At 44.3% G+C, this 22534-nt stretch overlaps 4 protein-coding genes across 7 annotated transcripts; 1 reads left to right on the top strand and 3 right to left on the bottom strand.

Annotated features, from left to right (window-relative positions):
• Window positions 1–93: 93 nt before the first annotated feature.
• On the bottom strand, window positions 94–3545 carry TRAPPC4 (trafficking protein particle complex subunit 4). Of its 3 annotated transcripts, none has more exons than XM_033118843.1 (5): window positions 3054–3257; window positions 2724–2898; window positions 1493–1596; window positions 700–826; window positions 94–455 (listed from the first exon to the last, which is right to left on the bottom strand). In XM_033118843.1, the coding sequence occupies exons 1-5, from the start codon at window positions 3226–3228 to the stop codon at window positions 377–379; spliced, it is 660 nt and encodes a 219-aa protein (XP_032974734.1). In that variant the 5' UTR covers window positions 3229–3257; the 3' UTR covers window positions 94–376. The 3 variants fall into 3 exon arrangements, with proteins under 3 accessions (XP_032974734.1, XP_032974733.1, XP_032974732.1); XM_033118842.1 differs by having other exon boundaries at window positions 102–455; window positions 696–826; window positions 1493–1737; window positions 3054–3545; XM_033118841.1 differs by having other exon boundaries at window positions 102–455; window positions 1493–1737; window positions 3054–3540.
• A 43-nt stretch (window positions 3546–3588) lies between these two features.
• RPS25 (ribosomal protein S25) lies at window positions 3589–5381 on the top strand. Its single transcript, XM_033118844.1, has 5 exons — window positions 3589–3736; window positions 3969–4064; window positions 4540–4723; window positions 5166–5267; window positions 5361–5381. Exons 1-4 carry the CDS (start codon window positions 3734–3736, stop codon window positions 5258–5260), a joined length of 378 nt encoding a protein of 125 aa, XP_032974735.1. The 5' UTR covers window positions 3589–3733; the 3' UTR covers window positions 5261–5267; window positions 5361–5381.
• Window positions 5382–5429: 48 nt separating this feature from the next.
• CENATAC (centrosomal AT-AC splicing factor) lies at window positions 5430–13456 on the bottom strand. Of its 2 annotated transcripts, XM_033118840.1 has the most exons (11): window positions 13270–13456; window positions 12995–13158; window positions 12090–12188; window positions 9246–9312; window positions 9107–9169; window positions 8724–8788; window positions 8481–8586; window positions 7153–7183; window positions 5869–5958; window positions 5656–5788; window positions 5430–5569 (listed from the first exon to the last, which is right to left on the bottom strand). In XM_033118840.1, the coding sequence occupies exons 1-11, from the start codon at window positions 13387–13389 to the stop codon at window positions 5494–5496; spliced, it is 1014 nt and encodes a 337-aa protein (XP_032974731.1). In that variant the 5' UTR covers window positions 13390–13456; the 3' UTR covers window positions 5430–5493. The 2 variants fall into 2 exon arrangements, with proteins under 2 accessions (XP_032974731.1, XP_032974730.1); XM_033118839.1 differs by having other exon boundaries at window positions 5461–5788.
• Window positions 13457–20276: 6820 nt separating this feature from the next.
• Window positions 20277–20850, bottom strand: LOC117031073 (coiled-coil-helix-coiled-coil-helix domain-containing protein 2-like). Its single transcript, XM_033121394.1, has one exon. The coding sequence runs from the start codon at window positions 20848–20850 to the stop codon at window positions 20380–20382; it is 471 nt and encodes a 156-aa protein (XP_032977285.1). The 3' UTR covers window positions 20277–20379.
• Between the last annotated feature and the right edge of the window lie 1684 nt (window positions 20851–22534).

Here is a 22534-nt window from a genome sequence, read left to right as displayed (position 1 = left end):
TGTTCTCTACCAGAATATCTCATCTTCCCAGAATTCCCTTATCATTCCTATCTCCACTCCTGGGCCTTTCCCCTAAAACCACCAATTAGGACAGCAAACACTGAGATCAAAGGAATGTTTATTACAGCACATTTATGGGCCTACCTCCTCCATAAATAAAACTACTGAGTTGGGAAGTAGGACCATGATAGATACAGGAGGGAAGAAAGCATGGTCTTAAGGCTTGGGGATCAGTACACGTCATCAGGCTCAACATCCTCCCATTCTCAAGTGCACTAACAAGGCTTCTGGGCTCTCCACTGGAGTGGAAACAGCAGGACCTCTGCTGCAGGATCTCTCAGAATTTGTGGGGAGGGGTGTCCATTGCAGGCTCAGCCTATGACCCAGGTCCAAAAGTCCCAGCCTTCTCCGCCACCTCCAGGGCTAACTTCAGGTTCTGGTCAAACAGCTCACACCTGTGCCAGGTCCAGGAGGCACAAATAAGGACAAAGTGAGGCTCTCTCCCCACTTTGGGTACAGAGGCAGAGCCTGCTTGAAGGATATAAACACCAAGAAGTCTCTGGTTTCTTAAAATAAGAAGTAAAAGGCTACTCACTTTTACTTAAAAATAACTCTATTACACTTCAAAATGACTTTGGGGAAGAGCACACAGGGAGGGGCAAGGAGGCTTTGATCTGGGGAGTGAGACCACCTACCTACCTGATGGGCATTTCCAGGGAGTAGAATGGATTCTTGAGGGCAAAGTCTGAATAAATCTCATAAATCTTTCGGAGAAGAGAATCTATTCCAGCTTGCCTAGGGTCTGCCAGCACCACAAACTTGATCCCTGGAGAGGGGCCAGGAATGGTTACCAAAGGGTAGAGAATGCAGCAAATAACGCCATCCCGCGTTTGTACCGCACTTTCAGTTTTGCAAAGCACTTTCATAATCCCATTATTATTTTGTCCTTATTGCTCCACAAAGCAGGAAAGGCAAGATTTTACATCTATAGGTGAGACCAGAGAATTGAAGTGACTTTATCACATCACCCAGCTGATTGAGACCAGGCTTTGAGTTCTAGCTCTGTCACTTCTGGTTTTGGTGTCCCTCAGCAGAAAGTGCCAGGGAGGGGACAAACTCCGGCAATTTTCAATTATCTGTATTAAAGGAGTGAAGAGATGACACTCGTGATTCAAAGGTCATTTCCATTTAGCATTCAAATTTCATTTTGGAACAACACACCTTCCAAAATGTGTGCAACATGAGACAACACTAAGGTGAGTTGTATTTGCGCACAGGATAACTAGGGCTGAGCATACTGGGTGATGTGGATAAAATCAGCGTCAGGTTAAATATTGGCTTTGGATTCACAAAACAAATAGGTATGTCTGTGCAATTGTCCCAGGAAAAGCTACCCCCACCCCTCACTGCTTACCAAAGCTGTCTTTGGTTAATCAATCCCTTCCCCCAACCTGCCCCACTGCATCCCTTTGGCCTATCTGGAGACTCATACCTGTCAGTGTCTGGAAGCAGTGTAGTTTGAATGTGTCTGTCTCCAGCATCTCAATGCCTGAGCTGCCCTGTTCAGGAGACAGCTGGGAGCCGATTGCGAACAGCCTATTTGCAAAGGAGGCAAAGCTGGGAATGCACCCCTCTGCTGTAAGGACGGAGTGCTTCCCACACTTTTCCACTGAAGTGGTCCTATCTGCTGAGTTGACATTATGGCCTGAGTCAGTCAGAAGAGACCGTGGGAACTGCCTAGAAGCAGTATCAAAATTTCTTTAAAATTCATTTGAATTCGGCATGGATTTTACAGCAGGTCCTCGATTAACATCGTCTTATTTTAACATTGATGAGCTGCCATAGGAACTCTTGTTCATATCAGTTAGCCTATGGTAAAATTGGTTGTTACACAGCTGACACTTGAACATGGGTTGGAACTGCACAGGTCCACTTATATGAAATTTTTTTCCAATAAATATACAGTCAGCCCTCTCTATCCCTGGGTTTTGCATCCGAAGATTCAACCAACCCTGGATCAAATACAGTATTTTTGACCCTCGACTGCGGCTTGGTAGATATGGAGGGCCGAATGTATGCATTGTTCTACGTCATTTTATAAAAGGGACTTGAGCATCCACAGGTGTTGGTATCTGCAGGGATCCTGGAATCAATTCCCTGCAGATACCAAGGGATGACTAGTTGTTTTGGGAGAGTCAAAAGTTACGTGTGGGAGTCACATCCCTAGTCCATCTTGTAAGTACCAACTGTACTTCCTTTCATTTTGTCGCAGAACCTATGGAGGAGGTTAAGTGAGGACTTACTGTACATCCACACTTTGATATAAAACATTTTACATTGAAGACGTTAGGTAAAATTAACACTGGGAATATGTGCCATGGTTCCTTACCTTGAGGCTATGCATACCCAGCACATCTTATTCCACAGCTCAAAGCAGAAAAAAATGTTAAAAGTTCATTTAGTTCAATTACATTACTATAAAGATGAAGAAACTAAGGATAAGAGACGAGAAGCTGACTTAAGCAAGATCACACCACTACCAGTATTACCTAAAACCTATTCATACTGAATGAGTTTTTTCTTTTCTTAACACAAAAACTGACGATTTGAAAGGAGGCAGAGAAAGGTAAGCATTGACGCTCAGGAGACTGCCCCCAGAACCACACTCACCCGGCCAGCTTAAGAGCCAAGTGCAGGAATACAGGCAGCGTTGGGGAACTTACGAGTGGAACATAGAGGCCAGCATGAGCTTCTCATTGGAGGTAAGGCGGGGTCGGCCGAACCGAATGGACACCGGGTAGTTAGAAGGGTTGGCCAGGTACTCCAGCACCTCTTTCCCATCAGCCGTGTATTTGCCGTTCACGTCCATGCCATTGATGGCCAGCACTGCGTGCCCCACTGAAGAGGTGAGGCAAGGGTCAACGAAGTCCCCATCCAGCGGATTCCTCTGCCGAAACTAGGGACCTGGCCCCGCTCCCTCGCCCCCCTCCCACGAGAAACCAGCCTACTTCCGCAGTACCGGGCCCGCCCCCCCGGGCCCGAGCCTAGCCCACCCCGGATTCCGTCGCGTTGGCCGAAGGCAACCAGCACACGTTCGTCATGTAGCTTGAGCAGCAGATCAAGCGGGTAACTGAAAGTTTTTTCAGCCTCGGCCCGTGGCGCGTAGCTGTCCAGTTGGTAAATCAGGCCGCCTGCTTTGTTCACCACATACACACTGAAAATCGCCATTGCTGCTGTCCCGGCTCTGACTCTGGAAGTCGGCCCGGCCCCGCGCCGGAAGTGCAGTCATAGGATCTGCCCCTCGCCCCCCACCTTCCCCACGCAGCCCCGGTCCGCTGCGGGCTGCGGCGCTTGCGCAGTTGAGGCAATACGCATTGGTGTAACGGCGAAAGTCAGTTGCCGAGGCCTGATAAGTCGTTTTCCGTCTCTTTCTCGGTCCCTAATGCCAGAGAATAGCAACGTGTGAGGGCTTCACAACTAGCGGCAAAGCCCAACAAAGCGGAGACAGTGTTCAGGATGTGCGGCTGGAGAACCGGAACACCCAAGTCCTCCCCACGGCTTACAGCATCAGCGAGAGGGTGGAGCTCAGAACGTCCTTCGCGGGGCTCCGCCCCTTGCCCCGGAAGCACTCGCCCCGGGTGGAAGTTTCTGAGCCTGTTCGTAAGCGGTGCTTCCTTTTTGTCCGACATCTTAGCGAAGCGGCAGTCGTAGCGTCTGCTGTCCGCACTTTGCCATGGTGAGTGAGCTCTGGTGTGAAACCTGCGGTTCTGAGATCCAGGCGGTGCTAGAGTGTAGTTGAGGCTTCATTGGAAGGGGAGCTCCCAGAACTGCCAGGCTGCAACTCAAGGCGGGCCGCGGTATCGCTTTACCCATGTGGTCCGCTAGAGAAGTTTGGGAGGAGTGAGGGGCGCAATGGGGGGCATGGGGTTGCCAAAGGAGCTAGCGGCATTCCCACTTTTCTTCAACAGCCGCCCAAAGACGACAAGAAGAAGAAAGATGCTGGAAAGTCGGCCAAGAAAGACAAAGACCCAGTGAACAAATCTGGAGGCAAGGCCAAAAAGAAGGTAGGCACGAGCCCTTTTAAGAGCGGGTGGAAACGGGGCTCCCGGCGCAGATTGTTATAGTAGTAAGTGACGTATATAGCTTCTAACGTCGCGTCTGGAGTCAGGTTATTAAAGCGTGTTAGGGTTACCACTTTTCTCACTTTTTCTCATTTGAAGAATGGGATGTTACGTGCTACTTGGAAATATGGAACAAGAGTATTTGTTCCTGATGCTTAATACACAACATTTTAATTAATCTCGTGGGTTCGGCCCATATCCAAAAGTCTCAAAGATTTTTTTTTCAAGTTATTTGAAGCTTAATTTGCAGAGTTTCTGCAGATTCTGAATTTCATAGGTTTCTGCAAGCCAAGGAACAGCCAACCTCTCGGTATTGCCCTACAAACACGGGAGAGATTTCTCTGACACAGGTTGTTTGGGAGGGAAAGAGTGATTCTTCCAGGAGGACTGACTTTTTCCATTTTCTTTTTGTGAGTAGAAGTGGTCCAAAGGCAAAGTTCGGGACAAGCTCAATAACCTAGTCTTGTTTGACAAAGCGACATATGACAAACTCTGTAAGGAAGTTCCCAACTATAAGCTTATAACCCCAGCTGTTGTCTCTGAGAGACTGAAGATCCGCGGTTCCTTGGCCAGGGCAGCCCTTCAGGAGCTCCTTAGTAAAGGTGAGAGCGCTGTATTGTACTGGTACGGTTTTGCACATTAAATTGGCTTGACCATGTTAGCGATCTTCAATGTTTTCATTGGAATTTTAAAAAGTAGTTTTAGTTTGTCCAGTGGTTGTTAGTAATAAAATTCTAATGTCATCCTTAGGGTAGACCCTGAAGCAGCCATTTTGTGCTATGGGCCCCTATGGTAGTAATGTCTAATACAGACAGTAGTGGTTTTTAAGTTCAAGTAAGGGTGACCATCCCAAGAGCAGGTTAATGGGCCCCTCGTTTAGAAAGAAATGGAGCCATGTCTGTTATAAACTCTCATGCCCAAATTCAGCATTTGTTTTGGGAATGGATATAAAACTCAGAAAAACTTGTTTTCTTTTTTATTTTACAATACTCTATTTGATTAAAAAAATTGCCTTTGTGTACACAACTTACTCTTTTTCTTTAGGACTTATTAAATTAGTTTCAAAGCACCGAGCTCAAGTAATTTACACCAGAAACACCAAGGGTGGGGATGCCCCAGCTGCTGGTGAAGATGCATGAAAAACAGGTGAGAACCCAGGGGCTCATGGTGTAGGAAGTATGGATGGGTCCCCTTTACAAAGCTTTATACTGATTGTTTTTAATTTTTTTTTTTTTACAGGTTCCACCAACTGTATGTTTTGAAAAATAAATCTTTATTAAATCAAATCAAATAAGTGGGTATATGTCTGTTTCTTTAAAAAGGCAGTTTACAAATAGGTATGGGTTTGTTGACTCGCGGTGGTGGAAAAGTATCAGGAAACCATTAGCTTTTTTTCTTTATGTGACTGCTGTTTGTTCCTTGCTGCAGCTTCAGTTTTGAATTGATGCCTGAAGAGAAATGAAGGATTAACAGGATGAAGGGCGAGATCTCCAAAGGGGTGGCGTTGGGGACCTGGCACTTGGGCGGCCCATACCTGGATTGCCAGCGGCGTCCATTATTCCAGACACGGCCAAAAGAGGGCAGCCAGCCTGCACTGGTGCTGGAGCTATGATCAAAGTTGGCCCCAACTCTGTCTGGAGGGAGTTTCTTCAATTTCTGTTTTTCCTCTACAATGATAAGTAAATGGTTTCATTTGAGTAGGACGATTTAAAGAACCCACTGCCATTCTTGGAATTAGTTTACTTACTTTCTTTAAGAAATTCTTCATAGGAAGGTCCTATTTGTTGATTCCCAGAGCTGTATTCCTCATCTTGAACCATCCAGGGAGGTGTGGCACCTGGAAACGGAAGACCCATTAAGCAGAAATTAAGGCACTTTAAAAAACTTGAGAACTGGAAATGTTTAAAAGTCCAGGAATTCTGGGTCATGGGAAGTTGAGGGACCGAGGCTAATTTAAAGCAACATACCTTACTTATAGTATGCTGATAATTAATAGAGGCATAATTGACATAAACTGTACACATTTAAACTTCACAATTTGAAATGTTTTTAAGTGAAATCACAATCAAAATACTGAATATTACCCTATGTATCCTTGTGCTCTTTTAAAATACTTTATTCCTGTACCTCCTTCTACCCCTTTCCCAGCGCCAGGCAACTACTGTTTTCTGTTGCTATAGTTTGCATTTTCTATTTTATATAAATGTGCTTCTAGCTTTTAGCATAGTTATTTTGAGATTTATCTGTGTTGCATGTATCAGTAGTTCCTTCTTTGTTCAGCACTATCCCATTGTTAATTTGTTGAGGCACATTTGGATTATTTTCAATAGTTTTGGGCTACTACAAATAAACATGCTATGAAATTTTCTATATAAGCCTTTGTGAAGATAAACGATTCTTTTGGAATGGCTGGATCATAATGTATGATTAACATTTTAAGAAACCGCTGAATTATTTTCCAAAAGTGGTTATGTCATTTTACATTGCCACCAGCAGTGAATGAGTTTTTCCACATACATAGCCATTCTGATGAGCATCTTTTTATATGTTTTTACTGGGTTTTCAGAGTTTTTCATATAGTCAGGATACAAGTCCTTTCTCAGACAGTGCTTTTTTTCCATTCCCACCCCCCCCCCCATCCTTTGGCAACCATTAGCTTGGTTTTTATATCCATGGTCTGTGTCTATGCATTTTTTTAATTGGTTTCAGGTGTACAAAGCAACATACTAGACATTTACACCACTCTCAAAGTGCAAATCCCCCTCCCCTTCACTTGTTTTTTTAGATTCCACATATAAGTGAGATGGACTTCACTTAGCATAATACCCTCTAGGTCCATGTCACAAATGGCAAGATGTCATTCCTTTTTTTCAATTGCTGAATATTCCATTGTGTGCACGCATGCGTGCCACATCCTTACACATTTATTGGCTGATGAACATCTAGGTTACAGTTAGTGCTTTATCTAGTCAACTTTACTTTAAAAAAGAACTGCCTCTTACAGTTTGAGAAACACTGCCCTGGGCCTTACCTGAGTGGATGTTACCAACTCCTGCTGTATCCTGTTAGAAATAGGGAAAAAAAATCCTAAGTAAGAAAGCCAAGAGATGATAGAGAAAGGGCAAACTTACAGGAGGTGGATGGAACCACTTGGTTGATGTTAAATCTTTTTTTTTCTTTTTTAAGTGTGTTTTCACAGGACCCATCAGCTCCAAGTCAAGTACCCTGTTTCCCTGAAAATAAGACCTAGCCCCACAATCAGCTCTAATAAAATAAGAGGCAGTCTTGTATAGGACCGGGTCTTGTATTAATTTTTGCTCCAAAAGACGCATTAGAGCTGATTGTCCGGCTAGGTCTTATATTCGGGGAAACAGTAGTAGTTTCAATCTAGCGGAGGGTGCAGCTCACAGTGGCCCATGCAGGGATCGAACCAGCAACCTTGTTAAGAGCACTGCCCTCTAACTGAGCTAACAGACCACCCTGATGTTAAATCTTAAGAGCACAGTAAATCATTGCAAATTTGATTTGCACATGGTCTTCATAGTAGAGATGAGCCTACTAGGTGCCAGGTAAACAAAACCCTTTCCTCACAGCATACATATCACGGGGAGAGAATTAAGTACAAATTATTAGGTTGGTGCAAAAGTGACTGCAGTTATTGCAATTATTTTCAACTTTTTAAACCGCAATTACTTCACCAACCTAATAAATCCATAGCTTTTTACATGGTACTACATCCATTTATAACACAAATGACCTTAGATGAGCCTTCCATGAAAATGACATTTCAGCTGAAGGAAGGTAAGCATTAACTAGGTGATGAAGGAAGGAAAGCACTATTAAGGCAATGGCAACTACATGTGAAGGGAGAAGCACAGTACGGCTGGAGTATAGAATATAAGAGAGCAGGTGATGCAGTTGTGTTTGGGACAGGATTGCAGCGGGGAGTCGGAATTTTTCTAAGGTAGAATAGAGGCTAACTGTATTCAGGAGGTAAAGTAAACCTAGACTTACTGATAGGATGTGGGAGATGCAGAGTGTATGTACCTGCATCTACAATTGCTGGAAATACATGGGGGGGGGTTCCGGTACCTGTGAGTTATCTATAAATGTATTGAGCTGGAACTGGGGGTTCTGCAGAGGACAAAACTGAGGAGTTGGCACTCCTAAGTGGCAGTGGGGGCAACAGGTGTTGATGGAGGGTGAGGAAAGAGGTCTGTGAACACTATATGGAACAGTGCAGCAAGAGAGAAAAGTCTGCAGACAACAGGAATGGTCAGAATAGATAGAAAACCTAGGAGAAATGGGTGTCCTGGGAACTGAGGGGGCACTGGCTCTTTCCTGGCTTAGCCACTGTACCTGATGGCCAGTGAATGTCAGAGGTTGTCCTGTGTCCATCCAATCAAGCTCTGTGGCAGATGGCAGGTCCAAGTATGAGGGCTGCCGTGAAGTGGAGGCTATTTGGCTAAAAAAGACAAACGAGCTAGCCGGGCAGACAAGACAAGGTCCTTCAGCCATGAGGATTTGTTCCATCTCCCAGCCAAGATGTTACAGAGGCTCTAACGTGTCAAACTCGAAGGAGGGATTCCCTAACAATCTTACCTGTTTGTCCCTTTCCAGCTTCCAGGTGCTGAAGATCCCTCTTCTGGGTCTGGCACTGCCTGAGGCTGAGTTTGATTCAGGAAAAATAAATGTCTAGGATGCTTAAGGGTTGGCCTAGGCCATTCTCCCATCCTCCAGAAGGAAACAAATTGGCATATAGAGGGTACTGCCCATCTTGCAAACTCTTACATCCCTCCCAGACCTGCCTTTATCTCCACTGACAAGGCCTGCCCCCTGGCGGACAGGTAAGGGAATTCAAGCAGAGTAGATGAAGCATGGAGTCTTATGAGTTCTCTCTGAGCTGGTAGGTGAAATGCTGGACCTGGGAGAACCAGGGATTAGTGGATTTGGATACTGCTCTGGCTCCTCCGAGGGAAACCAACCTCTAAGACAGACCGAACCACCTCCTGCCGGCTGTGCTCCACCTCACGGATCTGAGCTGCCATCTGTGGGGGAGAGGCTGCTTAGATAGGTACAAGATTATGGGAGATGGATCCTTTAGAGGCCTTTCCTTTAACTTACCTCTTTGATCACTTCATCCTCTTTTTCCTCATAGGAATCCAAGCCTTTCACCATGGATTTCTTGAATCTAAAAAAAAATGGGCAAGTCAGCTCAGAACCCCAGGCCCTGCCAGTTACGAAAAGATAATTTTTTCTTTAAATGTTGAGTAATTTTAAACTCAGAAACAAAATAGTACAGTGAACCTGTGTACCTCTCATCTAGATTCACTGTTAACATTTTGCCATCTGGCTTCACTTTTTTATAACATTTTGCCAAAGTGGCTTCATGTCTCTCATACATACATTTCCCTTTTGCCAAAATAAAATTGGTTTGAGACACCATGAAACTTAACTGTAAATATTTCAGCATGCATCTCCTGAGGACAGGAACAGTCTGAAACCATGAAACCATTACCACATTTAAGACAGTTAGTCTCTGATGTTCAAATTATCCTGTATGTGGCTAGTGAGAATCCTTTCAAACCAGCTCCTTTGTCCTCTGGACCATTCCATCAATATGAGCATTTCCAGCACAAGACATTCCAGGCTCACCATGTACTTTCCCCTGCTCCAAACCTGAAATCAATCATTTCTCCAATGAGATCTGCTTCCTTTTAGTAGAAAGTAATACGTACTTAGAAACAAAGAGCTGAGTGTTAGTAAAGTTCTCATTGCTCCACAGGTGTCATGCTTCTAGCTCTTTCAGAAGACAGCTTTGATTTTCTTAAAATTCATACTGATACCTCCCCGATTAAATCCCTCCATTTCTTACTGTTATCTTCCTTCTGCCATACTGAAAACCCTGCCTCCCAATAACAGCAATATAGCTGACCACTGAACAGCATGGGAGTTAGGGGCACTGACATACACAGTTGGAAATCCATGTATCATCGGCCCTCAGCACACAGATTCCCAAACCGGAGTTGACCCTAAAACAGGTTTGAACTGCGTGGGTCAATTGAAAATAAATCTGTATAGGTGGACCCATGCAGTTCAAACCTGTTGTTCAAGGGTCAACTACTTAACAGTTGTTTAATCCTACAACACACACAAAAGGGTATCAGGACACCATTAAACTACTAAGCAAAGCTCAAGATTTCTTCGCAGTTCTTTAGTCCTTAGAAAATATTCTCAGGATGTACAGTTAGAATTTTGTGTTCAAAAGTTACTTGTATTCTTATTCTTTTGTTTTTGATTGTTATCAATTTGATAACAAGAAAATTCATCTTTGCAATCAATTTAAGGATTTGTTTTCTGACCCAATTTTAATATGTGTAACATTTACCATGTTTCCCCAAAATAAGTCCTAGCCAGACAATCAGCTCTAATGCGTCATTTGGAGCAAGAATTAATATAAGACCCAGTATTATATCATATCATATGATATTATATTATAATCCCAGTCTTATATTAAAATAAGACCGGGTCTCATATTAATTTTTGCTCCAAAGATGGACTATAGCTGATGGTCCGGCTAGGTCTTATTTTCGGGGAAACACGCTAAGTAGGAGAACAGCTCTACCATGGTGTCCTGGCAGCCTTGCATATACCCATACAGGCAAAGCCTTGAACAGCAGCTTTTCAGTCTTGGCTGACTGAAACACAGAACACAAGAGGACGGGAGGCCTGAAAGGAGCTGCTATGAGACCATCTCCCACTTGTCTTCCTATCTCCCCTGGGAAGCCGTCATGAGACAGCTTCTCATGAACTCCCGGGTTCTGATGAGGTATGGGGCTTTCTGCCTCATCCCTCTCAGAGTAGAGCTGCAGACTTTAAAACCACGTAGCTGCAATTTACATTTGGCTCCCCAGCAATTCCCCACAACTCACGCTGAGATCATCCAGCCCTTTTTGGTGTGTGGGACAAGGACCTGGGAAGCTGGCACTTGAGGCTTACTCCTTTTGTTGTCTATATAAGTAATAAACTGTGTAAAGCTAAAAGTGGGTCATTTTTATCATTACCTGGTCAAATCATTCAGGCTTGGCCTTGTCTGGTCTTGTGTGTGTGAGCTTGAAATTTATAAGGTTAAAAGTCAAAACTATATTTAAATAAAAAGTTCCAAGAGTCCATCCTCATGATTCTCAATAATCATCTTTTCTGAGCAATTATACTTATTCACCCACCAAAAATCATATGTAACTGGGTCAAGGTGTGAGGAGGGCTTTTTGTCCTCAGATTCCCATCTCCCAGTCTAAACCACAGATTTGAATGCAAGGTAGTGGGATTTAGGCATTTCTTGTCTGAGTAGAAAGGAATAATAATACCATGAGTTCTTCTGTAACTTGAGTCAGATGTCACTTTGCTCTGAGATCCCCTTGGGTTCCACATCCCATAATCTCAATATAGTTCCAATAAAAGTGGTGTTGTGAGGCTGCCTGTGTCCTCTTCCTGAGGCAGTCAGGGCTCACACCTCCTCTGTGCTGACCTGCACTCCAGTTTTTAAGGTCCTCCTGAGGCCAGTTAAAGTAGTCTAAAATTGTTAAAAGTGGCTACTGGGTGAGCAATAGTTTTGTTTTTTTGTTTTGTTTTTGGTGGGGTTTTTTTTGGCACACTATAAACAATCTGTTCTATTTGTAAAAAAGCAGAGTGTTCTCTGTGCCACACATTTAGGTAGTTGATTAGAGTCAACTTTTACCATATACCGTTCTCTGTTTGCTAAATGCATTCTCATCCCCAACGAGATCATAAACCTTTCAAAGACTATCATACTTCCTTTGTGCCCAACATAGTGCCTAGAACAGTGAGTGCTATGAAGACAATATTTTTTCCTTACCAAACTTTCCAATTAATCGAAGAAGCTCCTGTACTTGACACAGATCTGGAGAATTCACACTCTATTTCAATCTTTCATAAGCAGTGACTTACCGTGCATAATCTTGAGGAGAGATGAGAAACTTCTCCTTCATATGTACCTCAGCCTTGTTCTCCCACCAGAATCTGTTGGTTGCTTTCTTGTGCTCTGGGCTGAGAATGGAGAGGATGAGTAATTTCAATGACTGTCATGCGGGGTGTCCCGCGGGGTCTCCGCTCCCGCTCCCCACACAAGAACGCAAGACATGGTGAGGCCAAAAAGGAACACCCACGGAGCCATAGGTAGGGGAGTCATACCACTATACTCTCACTGGCGGCTGGGTTGGAGACACAGGAACCAGGAGCAACACAATTCTCAACCCTCACTGTGCCGCTTGCAGACTCAGCCACCATCTTCTTGCTAGCTCCCCCTTTTGCTGCTAGCCTAGCCACAGCAGTTATATTAGTGCCCAATGGCTCACTGGTTACAGCTGACGGCCAACTAGCCACAGCTGATGGCCATTTGATCACAGTCGATGGCCATTTACTACCTGAGCCAGCACTTTTCTATGTGAGGCCGAGAGCCTGGAAACTGCTTTTTGGGGCTCTGTCCCCACAATGACAGATTACAGATTATTACTTAGGTATCTAGCCACTAGATAATACAAACTGACATCTGGATTTCTGCTTCTGGGCAAGGCTGAGAGAGTTATTAGTCTGTTCCAGATTTCCAGTCTCCCTCTTCCCATAAACGTATGAGAATCTGAGAGAAGGTGATGGGAGGTAAACTTGAACCAGGTGCTGCCGAGCTGGCTTTTCCAGTTAGACCACCAACGCCACTGGGACCATGGCAGCCATAAGCCCTCTCCCCTTTAAGGCTGGCATCTATCCTGATCAAATCACAAAAGAGTTCACTCTAAATCCACCCACCCACGTATGTATGCCAACGTGTTGAATGAGGCTCCCAGCCCGGACCTCACCTCGCTAGATGCTCCAGCAGCCCCCCGTGCAGCACGGTCAGATTTCCATGGCTCAGGTGTTTCCGCACCTCACAGCTGCAGCACAGACACCAGCAGCACCGCTCGTGCTCGGGCACGTAACGCTCTACCTGAGCTGTGCGAATGGCCTTGCGGGCGGCCTCCACCTGCGGCGGAGAGGGTGTAACCGGGAAGACGCCAAGTGGGAACCCGAGTGGGACACCCAAATCCCACCCGCTTGGGCCCCCAGGCCTTCCCCTTCAGCCTCCCGTCCGTACCTGTAGCAGGAGCCGATCCAAAGCCATCTTCAACTGCCGCTGGTGCTTGCGACTGTAGACGTGTCCGCGACCACAGAAGAAGGTCTGACGGCAGAGCGGGCAACGCTGCGCTGGCGCCATCGGCCCAGGGCTGAGCAACCGCGACGTGCAGCAGATTCTGCGCTATCCCTGACCCCTAACCCCTCGGGGGCGGGGCGAGCCCAGCGGCTCCCCTGCTGCCCCCAGCGATGGGCAGGCGCCACTGCAAGCCCTTCTGCGGCTGCGCAGACCTTTTCCGCGGCTCCGTCTCTACACGCAAATACATCCGTTCTGCAAAACCTCCAAAGCTGTCTAGCCAGAAAAAGTAATCAGCCCTGCAGATGCGCAGGAAAGAGAGAACGCAACAGTTATGTGAAACTGCAGAACTAAACACCATACACACGTCGGGACATTGACAAGGTCCCGTACTGGATAATGTTAACAAATCACTGGTATTTATAACGTGCTTATTGTGTGTCCATAGCTGTACATTAACTACTTCACTTAATCCTCACGATAACCCTACGTGGTGTAGTATTATCGGCGTTTTACAAGCGGGAAAACTGAGGCATGGGGGAAGAAGTAACTTCGTGGAAGGTTGCACAGTAGAGGCACCACACTACCTTCGGCCCCCAGTGCTCTTCAGCACCAGCAGACTAAGGAACACATGTTGGATGTGGCCATAATCTAAGACCTAATCCTGTAAAGCTGTAAAGGGGAAGCTATAATGGGTACAAAGTCATTGCTGAGGGTTAGCAGACATTTTTTTTAAAAAGTGCTAATATAGTGGAATTTTTATTATTTTAAGCCACTTCTCTTAGAATCATCAAGCTCCTGTCCGTCCTGCTCTCCTAAACCCTAAGCCCTAAGCCTTAAACCCTAACGTGAATTGCTTCTTCACAGGGCTGAAATCCTCAGGTTGTGATCTCTACTCTACAGTCCCTCTACTCTACTAGGCCCCTCAACAGAAGCCTGGGGCCTAGTCCAGACCTAACTTAAATGATAAGCAGACAGAGCTGGCACAGAGTCCCAGATTCCCCTTACATTTGTTACCAGTACCGGTGCGTTAACCTGGATGGGCTACAATGTCTGTAGGTATAAACAGTCACTACATAATTCAGGCCCAGAAAGTAGCCCGACTCCACTTCAGATCTTGACTTCCTGTTATAGCTTCTTTTAAACTCAAGCCTCTGCCAGATGTGGCCCATTTTGATGACTCTTGCAACACTCAAATCCTTGACCTTTCATCATTCCCCTCAGAGTTAATCCTGGGCCTTGTTCACCCAAAAGTGTTCCATCTCTGTTCCAAACTCTGAAGTTCTACTCTGACCACCATCTTCCATCCTCCCATAAAACCTTACCTTCCATCTGATGTTTAACTACAGGAAGACGTCCATTGCATTACTCTTGTCCATTCACTAGAGAATTATTCGGCATCTGCCAGCAGCCAAATGCTTTGCTCTAGGCCGGTGGTTTTCAAATTGTGGCCTCCAGATCAGCAGCATCAGCATCTGGGCGCTTGTTAGAAATGCAGATTCTTGGGCCCCACGCCAGACCTACTGAATCAGAAACTCTGGTGTGGGGCCGTAGCTGTTTGTGGCTTAATGAGCCCTCCAGGTCGTACTAATGCTCAATCAAGTTTAAGAATCACTGGTCTAGGCCTCACGTTCTCTTGGCTTCGTTTTACCCATTGGATCCTAAGAATATTTCCACATTCTCATGGCGAACTATTACTTCACTTGACTTTCTAAGACCTCTCATTTTGTCAAACTACAACCATGGATCAACACAGCCATCTGTTTCCCACATTTGTTCCAAACCTGCTTAGAATAGACTACACTATCTGCTTCAGCTTCTACTAACTTCTTAGCCCTCTGCAATTTTGCTTTTGAAACTGTTTCCCTAAAGTTCTCCACCACCAAATATTCATTCAGCTACCATGACTTGTGTGAAATGGAACTGCACATCCTTCTCTTCAGAACATCCCCTACTTTCATCCTCCCGGTGAATGATATCACCAAACAAAAGCCTGGAGTTTAGGGGTGAATTATCTTTGATACTTCCTTGTACTAAGTCCCCATATCCACCTGTACAAATTGTTTTATTGGATTTCTGAAATGTTTAAAGTCTGTTCTCCATTTTTTATACCCATAGAACATACATTATTTTAATTCCCTTCCTTTCTTGCTTGGATTCATGTAAAATCTTTATAACTGGTTTCCGAGTGTCTGGTCTATTTCAGCTCCATTTATCTTCCAGAGTCTGGTCTTAAAATGGTCTCTAAAATGACTATCCTGATTAATGCCTCTTAATTGCCTTCAGGAAAAATCTAAACTTCCCAGCATAACTTTCAAAATTTTTTACAATGATTCCCAAGTTCCTTTCCAGTCTGGTCTCCTGCCACTCCCCTCCCCCTTCCCTGACCTCTTCATCCCTTCCTCCAGGCAATACAGACAGTCCCTGACTTAACAATGGTTTGATGTAGGATTTTTTTTTTTTTAATTTCTTTGTTTCTTTTTTGGTGGGGGGAAGGGGAACAGGACTTTATTGGGGAACAGTGTGTACTTCCAGGACATTTTTCCAAGTCAAGTTGTTGTCCTTTCAATCTTAGTTGTGGAGGGTGCAGCTCAGCTCCAGGTCCAGTTGCCATTGTTAGTTGCAGGGGGCGCAGCCCACCCACCATCCCTTGCGGGAGTCGCAGGGGGCGTAGTCCGTCATCCCTTGCTGGAGTTCAACTGGTAACCTTGTGGTTGAGAGCTGGGGCTCCAACCAACTGAGCCATCTGGCACTGGCCCATGTGGGAATCCAACCAGCACCACGTGGGAATCGAACTGGCAACCTTCGGCGTTAGGAGCGTGGAGTTCCAACTGCCTGAGCCACCGGGCCTTCCCTGACTTAGGATTTTTTGATTTTATGATTTTACCATGGTGCAAAAGTGATACATATTTAATAGAAACTGTACTTGGATTTTTTTTTTTAATTTATTGGGGTGACGATTGTTAGTAAAGTTACATGAATTTCAGGTATACAATTTTGTATGACAGCATCTATAAATGCCATTGTGTGTTCACCACCCAGAGTCAGTTCTCCTTCCATCACCACATGTTTGATCCCCGTACCCTCGGCTCCCACCCCCACCCAGTACTTGGATGTTTGAATGTAGATCTTTCCCAGGGCTAGCGACAGCAGCACAATACACTTGTGAGGCGAGGCAGTGGCGGTGACCCGCAGCTGCCGGTCAGCCACGTGGTCACAAGTATAAACAACCAGTATTCTATAGTGTAGCGTTACGTAAATGCATTTTCCAGCATATATTTTCAACTCCTCAGAAGTAGAGGAGCATCTGAATTCTAGCAGTCCTATTGCTCCTATGCACTTTAGCATCTCCAACCTTTGGATCCTCTGTCTAATAAATTCTATTATACAGGGTTCTGAAATATGAACTAGAATGGAATTTCCATGAGGCTGGTGACTTTCCCTGGCACATGGCAAGCTCTCAATCCATTCATAAGCGCTCATATCAATTCATTATTGAATGAAATGTCACCCCTTTTGTGAAGACTTCCAGAGTTGTCCCTGCAGAATTAATTTCTCAATTCCAATGTCCTTTGCTCATCCTGTCATCATTTTGGTTTCATAGTCAGTTGAAACCCAATAGTTGAAAAGTTCTTCAAGTGTAGGGAATGTCTTGTTTATGCCTGAATCCCTAGAACTAGACTAGTGGTCTTCCACACATGTTTGTCAAATTAATTTAAAACCATCAAAACTCCAGGCACCCAGGGTTAAGATGCCCTTGGGGTGGGAATTTGTGCAAGGAAGGAGCATAAGAAGTATGTGGCTAACAGCCTGTGAATTAATAGTATCAAACTACAAAACAGGCTAACGGGTAGTTTTATTTATTTAAAAATTGTAAAAAGTCATTTCTTGCTCAAAAAAATGTACAGAAGCTATAAATAAAAAGTGATTGTTCTCCATATTTCTTGCTACCCCCAATCCTAAAAGATAACTATTGATATTTGATACCTATATTCTTCAAGACAATTTCCATGCTTAGATAACATTTATATATATGAACAATAATTTCTGTCATATTTGGAATCATATCGAATGTACTGTTCTGCTGTTTTACCCCCAAAAAATGTATTGTGGATATCTTTCCATGTCAGTACATACAAGGTGTGATCAAACAATATGGTGAATGTTTAAATAAAAAAAATTTATTACAGTAAAAAGACACATTGCCCCTTAAAATACTCCCTCTCGCTTCGAACACACTTATCCCATCGTTCTTGCCACTTTCTGAAGCAGTTCTGGAAGTCCTCTTTCGTCTTTAGTTGCGCTGTCCTGACTGCCTCGATGTCCTGAATCACTTTGACTTTGGGGAAGAGCCAGAAGTCGCACCGTGCCAGATCCGGTGAATAAAGTGGATGAGGACACAACATGTTTTTATTTGACAGAAATTGCCATCTACCAGAAGCGATGTGTGACACGGAGCGTTATCATGATGGAGGATGATTTACTGCACACTTTAAACACACCTTCTCTCAACCATGGCTCACACTTGACTGACTGCCCTGAAGAAGTTGAAACTTGTCACTCACTGTTACTAAAGTTTGATTCATTGAGGACCGCTTCCTACATCGAAGATCCCTGCCTTTATGTCAGATGGCACTCGGCAGCAGCATTCACTGTATTTTGTGATCACAACAGAAAGGCTCCATGTCACACATCGCTTCTGGCAATTTTTATCAAATGAAAACATTATGGTGTGTCCTCATCCACCTTATTCATCGGATCTGGCACCGTGCGACTTCTGGTTCTTCCCCAAAGTCAAAATGGCCATGAAAGGTAAACATTTTGAATCGATTCAGGACATTGAGGCAGCCAGTGCAGGGCAACTAAATACACAAAAGAGGACTTCCAGAACTGCTTCAGAAAGTGGCAAGAATGATGGGATAAATGTGTTCGAAGTGAGGGGGAGTATTTTGAGGGGGATTAAAGGCAATGTGTCTTTTACTGTAATAAATTTAATTTAAACATTCACCATATTTTTTTAATCACATCTCATCATATATCCCAATGACTCTTAAATGTATTTACATTTTCAGCTCAGATTTATCAACTTCGGACTTATCACAATTATCTACTTGGCATAACCACTTTGATAGATTCCAAAAGAACTGCTGAAACCTGCTGCTCCTACAGGCTTCCTCTCATCATTCACCAAACCACTCAAAGCAAAAACCTCGGAGTAATTTTTTTCTCCTCCTATTGACTTCTTGATTCTACCTCCAAGATATATCATCAAATTAGGCTGCTTCTCTCTATTTCTACTGCCACTGCCACTACCCCAGTCCACCTGGACTACTGCAATTACCTCCTAACAGGTCTTCTTGCTTCCATGTTTGCCCCCCTACAAGCCCCTTTCAATGAGCTAAGCATGATTTAAAAATGAAATCAGGTTATGTCAGTTACTTCAATCACTTTCCACTGTACTTGGGAAAAGAAATCCCTCAATATAGCCCTAGAAAGGCCTACATGGTCTAGTCCCTGCTTCCCACCCTAACTTCACCTTGGATCTTTCTCCCCTTGTTTACTATGTTCTGTGCGCCATGACCTTATCCTTATTCTCAGTAGGCCACCTTGAGGAGGTCCCCACCTCCTGGGCTTTGTCTACCATTTTCTCTACTAGAACACTTTTCCTTCCCATTCTTCAGCCTGGATACTCATTATATAGATCTCAGTTAAAATGTCTTTCTTGGAAAGGCTTTCTCTAACCTCCTATCCAATCTAAGTACCTATATTGTTTTCTCTCACAATAACCAACCTATCTTATTAATATTGTCATTTTCCATTATTATTGTCTGTTTAATATCTGTTTTTCCATCTAGACTGAAAACTCTGTGAGGGAGGGCCCATTCTGGGTTTCACTGTATTCCCTAGCACCTGGCACAGAGCCTGGCATATTGAAAACAAATTGTTGAATGAGCAAAGAAAGGTGAGGGTAGGTGTATAATATCCTATTAGAGGGCAAAATGAGTAAAGGCAGATTTTTTTTCAGGGTCACTTTTCCCACAAAGGCTATTTTGTTTTGTTCTTTCCTTCTGACCTTTTGGGATCCACTTGCAACTTAATCCAGACACGGACAAGAATGTGGACAGAGATAAGGATGAGGTGGACAAGTTGAGGCCAAATCAGATGAAGCCCTCTCCCTCCTCCTGGGAACTGGATAGACCAGGGGGGCGGGAGAGGGTACTTTGGCTGCCGAGTGCTGAGTGGGCCCAGAGCAAATGACACTAATGACTTGGTCCCTCCACTCACTCCTCCAGTGTACATCACATAAAAATTAGCATCCAGACAGTCCAGGAGGAAATCAACACAAAGCACCTCGTTAGATTAGGGAAAGGCAGTTTTCCTTGCTCCAACCAGGCATCTGCATGTCTGTCCTGTCTTTTCCTTGGTATTAGTCACCTTTTCTTCTAATCCCATCCCTGCTATTCCCCACCTGCCTGATGTCTGCCTCTGCCTGTCTCCTAGGAGTATCATCATGAGCCCTGCCCTCGCCGTCCCCACCTGCCCTCCCCACAGGGCAGGGCAGGGCTGGCTTTGAGCACTTCCGGAGAAGAACTAGCTGTTGTTTTCTAGACTTGGGGAAAAGACCCAGTGCTAAGCTCCTGTGAGAAGCCTTCCAGCTCCTCCACTCAGACCTAATTGCTCTCTTCTCTGTGCTTCCGGAGAATATGAAATCTACCTATTAGAGAGGTTACTAGTGACAATTCATAGCAAAGAGTGCATTCTTCTTTTTGAAGAAAATCACTTTATTCTAATTGATTCACAAACAATAGCACAAAAGCTTGTATAAGGAGGCCACAAAAACATTTGCTCAGCCCCAAACTCAGTACCATCTCAATTAACTTCTGTACAGTTACAAACACCTTGTCCACTGCAATTCTGTGGCAAGGAAGCTATTAATACTGGAGGAGAGGTTTAACTGGTGGTTTTATACTTTACACTTTCACTAGCAATTATATTTTTATACTAAATTAACGTGGTCATGAGAGATGAGTTTCCATATCTTCAATTTGAACTTCATTAGGCTAATCCATTTGCAAATCTGCACTGTTTCAGCACCTCGATGAAACCCTCACAAAGTTTCAGGCCACCCAGGTTCTGGGCACACTCCAAAAATTGTTTCATCTCGTAGTGGCATGGGCCAAACTGCTGCTGCTGCTGCTGGTATGCCGGCTGGGTTCCCTGAGGCTCCTGGTAAGTGATGTCAGGCCTTGCGGGCTCAGCATTACTTCCTCCACTGCAGCCCCCACTGACGGCATGACCTAACGTGTGGCCAACAGCAGAGCCCACAGCCACACCAGCTGCAGTGGTTGCCATTTGGGCCATCAGACCTGGCTGCCAGGGTGCCGGAGCAGGTGAGCCAACAGCAGATGGTGGAGCTGCTGCTGGCGGCTGAGCTGCTGGCGCTGGCCTGGGCACAGGTTTCATCTGAGGTGCCCGGCTGGCCGGAGGGGCTATGCGGGAGGTCCGGCTTCGGCGTCCACGCAGCATCACAGCTGTGCGATGGCTCGGCGTCTACACGGTAGAGACTCAGAGGAGAACCCGGCGGCTTCTAAAACAGTGCATTCTTATTAACAGACCTCATGCTAGGCTCTAGGTGTTTGGACATGAATATGACTTATTCCATTGTACTGTCCTCACTGCTTGCCACTGTCACTGTGGGTGAGTGCCTCTGGGACAGGGATTATATCCTATATACTGCTTAGTTTTGGATCTCTCCCCCATCAGCCTTAACACCCTAGGAATAGAGCAAATATTTTGTAAGACTGTCTTTACCACCCGGAAATAAATCTTACTGATAAAATAATCTACCTGCACATATAATTTTTAAAATATCAAAATAATATTCCAATTGTAATATAACAGAAAAATAAAGGAAGATAAATTTATAATAAAATATTTCAGTGGATAAACTATATTTGAAAACATGACAATTGGAAATTTGTACATACTTGTAGTGAACAGCTTAGATTTAAGAAATCATACTCATGTGACTATTGAAAATACTTTTTCTTTATATTGGCTATTTTGAAATAATAGCTAAACGTGTTTACACTAGAATCCCTGTATTACAGAAAATAAACAGACTGATACAGGCATGTGGTATTGATGACTTGAATACCAGAGCAGCTTTGTTATCAGTGATTTTCCAAAATAGCAGACAACTCTTAGTAAACTTCCAAACCAAAGAATACAGTCTTCCTTTATTTTGTATAATAGTTGCAGTCCTGGAAAATTCAATGTATATTAAAATGATGCAACAAATACTTTCTGCTTAGGTGTAAAACCAAGTTAGGTTCTTGGCTCAGGCCTGAGGTATGAGGGTCAATTCTTCAGGGTGAAAGACTGCCTCTTGCACTGATACTCCTGAGTCTGACTTCCAATGCCCACAATACCCCCAAATCCTTGCGGCAAGCAAAGTACCCCTGAGGTCAGTGAGAGGCCCTGGCCTAGCACTAGTACATTTCTGGGGCATGTTCGGGAATGAATGCACAAGCTGGAGCCTTTAAAGCAGAGATGGTCGTGGTGATGAAGAGGTGACTAGGGTGGGATTTTGTATGTTACTGAAATGCACAAATCAAGCAAACGAACAGGGGCCTTTCTTCAAAGATAGAGGGTTTGGTCTGGTAGGGCATGGGTTGTGTTTTTCAGGAATGTGACATTTCAAAGACCAGGGAAAAGGCAGTTGGATTTCATAGTGAGACAGACTGCAAGGAACTAAGGGGTGAATAAGTAGACAGGAAATGAAGGCTACTCCTCAAATATAATAGCCATCACAAAGACATGAGAATAATAGTGTCTACTCCTTAAGGTGGCTGTATGGATTAAATCTGCAAATGTACGTAGAATGATGTCTGGTCCAACTGTAAGCACTCGATGTTAATACACCAGACACAGGACTAGGCACTTTCCATTGTCCTATTTAGTTCTCAGATCAAATCTGCGTATTTTTATTATCTCTATTTTGCATACAAAAGAAACTGAAGTTTAGAAATGTTAAGAAAACTTGTGAAGAAGATACAATATAGGAGGACTCGTTATTTGCTGAGGGAGCAGAGCTGGAAGTCAAAGATGAAAAATAAACATGTTGGTAGCAACAATAAGGTCCAGGCTACTTCTAAGAGATGTTAAGTGCTAAAAGTAGATCCATGCCATTATTAGCCCACCAGTATCT

This window comes from Rhinolophus ferrumequinum, chromosome 11, assembly GCF_004115265.2.
Source record: "Rhinolophus ferrumequinum isolate MPI-CBG mRhiFer1 chromosome 11, mRhiFer1_v1.p, whole genome shotgun sequence".
Classification (NCBI taxonomy): Eukaryota; Metazoa; Chordata; class Mammalia; order Chiroptera; family Rhinolophidae; genus Rhinolophus; species Rhinolophus ferrumequinum.
The sequence above is the reverse complement of the archived record's forward strand: the minus strand, read 5'-3'. Positions and strand labels throughout refer to the sequence as shown.

What these genes read in the sequence shown, in the direction of transcription:
- TRAPPC4 (XM_033118841.1), bottom strand. Translation starts at nt 3,228, where the DNA reads ATGGCGATTTTCAGTGTGTATGTGGTGAACAAAGCAGGCGGCCTGATT. An exon ending in CCAACGCGACGGAATCCGGG is followed by an intron (nt 2,899 to 3,053) that starts GTGGGCTAGGCT and finishes TCACCTCTTCAG; the next exon opens with TGGGGCACGCAGTGCTGGCC. An exon ending in CTGCTTCCAGACACTGACAG is followed by an intron (nt 827 to 1,492) that starts GTATGAGTCTCC and finishes GCCCCTCTCCAG; the next exon opens with GGATCAAGTTTGTGGTGCTG.
- RPS25 (XM_033118844.1), top strand. An exon ending in GAGGCAAGGCCAAAAAGAAG is followed by an intron (nt 4,065 to 4,539) that starts GTAGGCACGAGC and finishes TTTTGTGAGTAG; the next exon opens with AAGTGGTCCAAAGGCAAAGT. An exon ending in TCAGGAGCTCCTTAGTAAAG is followed by an intron (nt 4,724 to 5,165) that starts GTGAGAGCGCTG and finishes CTTTTTCTTTAG; the next exon opens with GACTTATTAAATTAGTTTCA.
- CENATAC (XM_033118839.1), bottom strand. Translation starts at nt 13,389, where the DNA reads ATGGCGCCAGCGCAGCGTTGCCCGCTCTGCCGTCAGACCTTCTTCTGT. An exon ending in TGGATCGGCTCCTGCTACAG is followed by an intron (nt 13,159 to 13,269) that starts GTACGGACGGGA and finishes TCTCCGCCGCAG; the next exon opens with GTGGAGGCCGCCCGCAAGGC. An exon ending in TGAAGAATTTCTTAAAGAAA is followed by an intron (nt 5,789 to 5,868) that starts GTAAGTAAACTA and finishes TTATCATTGTAG; the next exon opens with AGGAAAAACAGAAATTGAAG.
- LOC117031073 (XM_033121394.1), bottom strand. Translation starts at nt 20,850, where the DNA reads ATGCTGCGTGGACGCCGAAGCCGGACCTCCCGCATAGCCCCTCCGGCC.